This window comes from Asparagus officinalis, chromosome 7 (genome assembly GCF_001876935.1).
Source record: "Asparagus officinalis chromosome 7, Aspof.V1, whole genome shotgun sequence".
Classification (NCBI taxonomy): Eukaryota; Viridiplantae; Streptophyta; class Magnoliopsida; order Asparagales; family Asparagaceae; genus Asparagus; species Asparagus officinalis.
The window spans coordinates 120,194,592-120,197,687 of NC_033800.1; the positions used below are offsets into that span (position 1 = coordinate 120,194,592).

At 35.3% G+C, this 3,096-nt stretch overlaps 1 protein-coding gene across 2 annotated transcripts in view; it reads left to right on the forward strand.

Moving 5' to 3' along the window:
- LOC109848626 (transcription initiation factor TFIID subunit 4b-like) overlaps positions 1-3,096 on the forward strand; it is a 21,841-nt gene that overhangs the window by 4,077 nt on the left and 14,668 nt on the right. For both annotated transcript variants that reach the window (XR_002248849.1, XM_020418235.1), the window contains exons 3-4: positions 668-1,197; positions 2,257-2,352. Coding sequence is in view for 1 of the 2 variants with exons in the window: in XM_020418235.1 (XP_020273824.1) it covers positions 668-1,197; positions 2,257-2,352 (626 nt within the window). In the remaining variant the exon portion in view is untranslated. The remainder of the gene's footprint in view (positions 1-667; positions 1,198-2,256; positions 2,353-3,096) is intronic.

A 3,096-nucleotide genomic window follows, 5' to 3' on the forward strand; every position in this document is an offset into this window, starting at 1 on the left:
ACCTTAGTCATCACGGTCCAGAAATCATGCATATAGAATGTAGCTTCAGGCGCTTTGACTTGTGAGAAGGTTTTCCCCTCCCATGTATACTTGGATTCAGCTACTTTATCCAGATGACTTTTGCTATATCTTTTGGATGCACCTAAGCTAGGTGACATTTTGTGATAGAGTTGGTGATTTTGGCATTGCTGGATGTAGTTTGGCTATTGTGGCAGTTTGCATTCCATCTTTATTTTTGGATGTTATCTTTTAGTTCTCTAGATATTTTCATGTAACTGTTTGGTTTTTGGTTGATCTTTCTTTTTGATCCCAAAACTGTGATGCATGATTACATTCATTGCCTGATATATAATGGGGTTAAGGTATTCAAGTTTATATCAGAATTCAGAACATATTGAAGGATGTATATCTGAGGGCATTGGAATAATTTAATTACGTGCAACTGGAAGAAAAAAAAATTGATGTAACAAGCATCTAGAATCTGGTTTTTTATGCTTTCTAGTTTATACGATGTTATACATGCAGAAGAAAATTGCAATTGTATATGCATTTAATACTTCCAGATGGATTATTTAGAAATTGTATTGTAAGTTATAACTGAAAAAAATGCATTTTGTGGCACAAATTCAAACCAGACGTGTATCACGCCTTTGACCTTTATTTTTAGGGGCATTATCTAAGGGAAGCAACTCTCCATCACAGCATCAATATGGTCACTGGCAGGCCTCTGATCAAGGGAACAGTCTTCCACAACAAATACAGCATCATGGAGAAAAGCTGCATATATCTCAGAGAGAATCAAGTCATCATGTATCTGGTTCTGATAATCAATGTTGCCCTGAGAGTCACCTGGAACATGACAAGAAACAGTTCCTACCAGAAAAAATGTCTATTGATCAACAACTACAGAGTGCAGCAAATCCTCTTCAATTTGTTGATAATAAGCAGATCAAGTTTTCTGAGCAAAATTCTTCTCATTTTCCTCCAACCCTTGAGGGTGCTCGGCATCCTGTGAGCCAAAAGAACAAGGAGCAGCAGTTTAACAATCAACAACGAGCTGCTGCTCCCCAATTAAATAACTCCATTCAGTGGATTACACCTGCTTCCATTCCATTTCAACAGATGATACAGAATTTGCAACCTCATGTTGATAAAGATAGATACATGCAGCTTCAAGCTGTATTTTCTAAATTAAAGGTAGGTCTGACATGATACTATTTGAAATATCTTAATGGTCAGGTGCCAGTACTGATATTAATGAAGTCAGCATTAACCAGGGAAAGTCACTTCCTACTAGCAACTGCCTCCTTTATGCCAACCATATGAATGTTATGCCAAATTTACAGTTTAAGTGAACCATGCACTAGTGGAACATAAAATGTGGTTAGCTCCCACCCTTCTCTCCTCATGAGGTGATACTGACATCACCCTTCATTTACAAGTTCCTCTACAAATAGTGCCTTTGCATTTTCCCTGGGGCACAATATGTGTCAAATAGCAATTTAAATTGCAAATCCACATTTAATGTGCTAGGCTAATTGTCCCCAGTTTTCCTTTTTCCACAAGAATGCCCAGTGAAAGGCTCAGGACTCTATTTCGACCATATTTTGAGTTGACTGAAGAGAAATAGGCTTGAGTTGAGGTGTGTCCCATATGTTCTCTAGTTCTGGTAAGTCACCGACTCACCATGAATGTTTGTGGTATAGGAATGATTTTTCATGAAAACATTTTGTGAACAATAGAGACCCTAACATCCCTAGTTATGTTCTTGTGTTATTTCAGGATAATCCTACATAATGATGTCTTTCCTTAACAATTTATGATTTGAAGAAAATTGGAATACACATGTATTTTTGTACTTTTGTCTCTTTATATAGTTTTATTTATCTGTCATATGATCCTATTTGTCATATCTGTCATGAGTCTTAGTTTGATCCTTCGATTTGTACCTTAATATAAATGATTGTGCGATTTGGTAGATTAGCAGCTGTTGCCATAATATCCCTCTGTAGTTGTCTGATTACATACATCAGCTCATCCTTTATAGCGATATTGACCCATCTTTCTTTTGATGCCATTTTCTATGGTTGACATAAAATTTAACCATTTGTTAAGCACTATTTTGTATGAAGTCGTGATAAGCAAGTGAATATTAATTATAAATATTCATGAATCATTTAACCACCTATTAGTCTTTACGTAAAGTCAACTCTCTATGTAGCTATCTTTTTGTGAACTGAAATCTTCTGTCAATAGTCTCAGGAAATGACCAAGGAAAACTTTTTGAGAGTTTGCAAGAGTATTGTTGGGGATCAGATGATTAGACAAGCAGTTCAACAAGTGCAGATGCAGGCAAGTACGAGATGATATTAGTAAGGCTTCTTTTCTTTGAGATACTCGATGAATGGTGATCACCTAATGTGTACAAACACTTCAAAGTGAGTCATGTGTCCATGTTCACATATTGTAGACCCTCAACTATTTAGACAAAATTATTGACTTAATAAAGGAAAAAGACTTGTATCCAAGATGGCAAACTATGTTGCATTTATTGTTATCTATTGTTATTGTTGTTGTTGTTGTTGATTTGGTTTTTTACATATGCCCGTCAAATCTTTGATATTTAAACTTGCCTTTCAAGATCTTTCTATTTAACAATTAGTCCCTCAAATTATACTAGATTCATGAGTATATCATCCCCTTACTTCCATTATGCCTGAGAAATGAGTGTAAAATTCCTACTCTATCCTCTCCTTCCTCTATCCTTCAACTAAGAGCCATGAATACCCCAAGAATGTTTCTCTCTTTACATATCTCCCTTTATTTTCTCTTTTAAATCTGGATCTCAAAGACTAGTAAAAAAGCGTGCTTAATTAATTATTGCGGCGCTTAGTCACTTTAAAACTTATGATTTTCTTAATGGAAATACAGAGAATATTCCCATTTGATTCATTTAGCTGCTGGAGAGAGATTAATGGATAGTGATGAAGACTTGTAAAATGTCTAAAGATGTAAAATGTCTAACATTTGCCATATGGTTTAGAAGGTAAATTGGCAAATACTTGAAGGGTAATTTTGAAATACCAAAGATTTGAT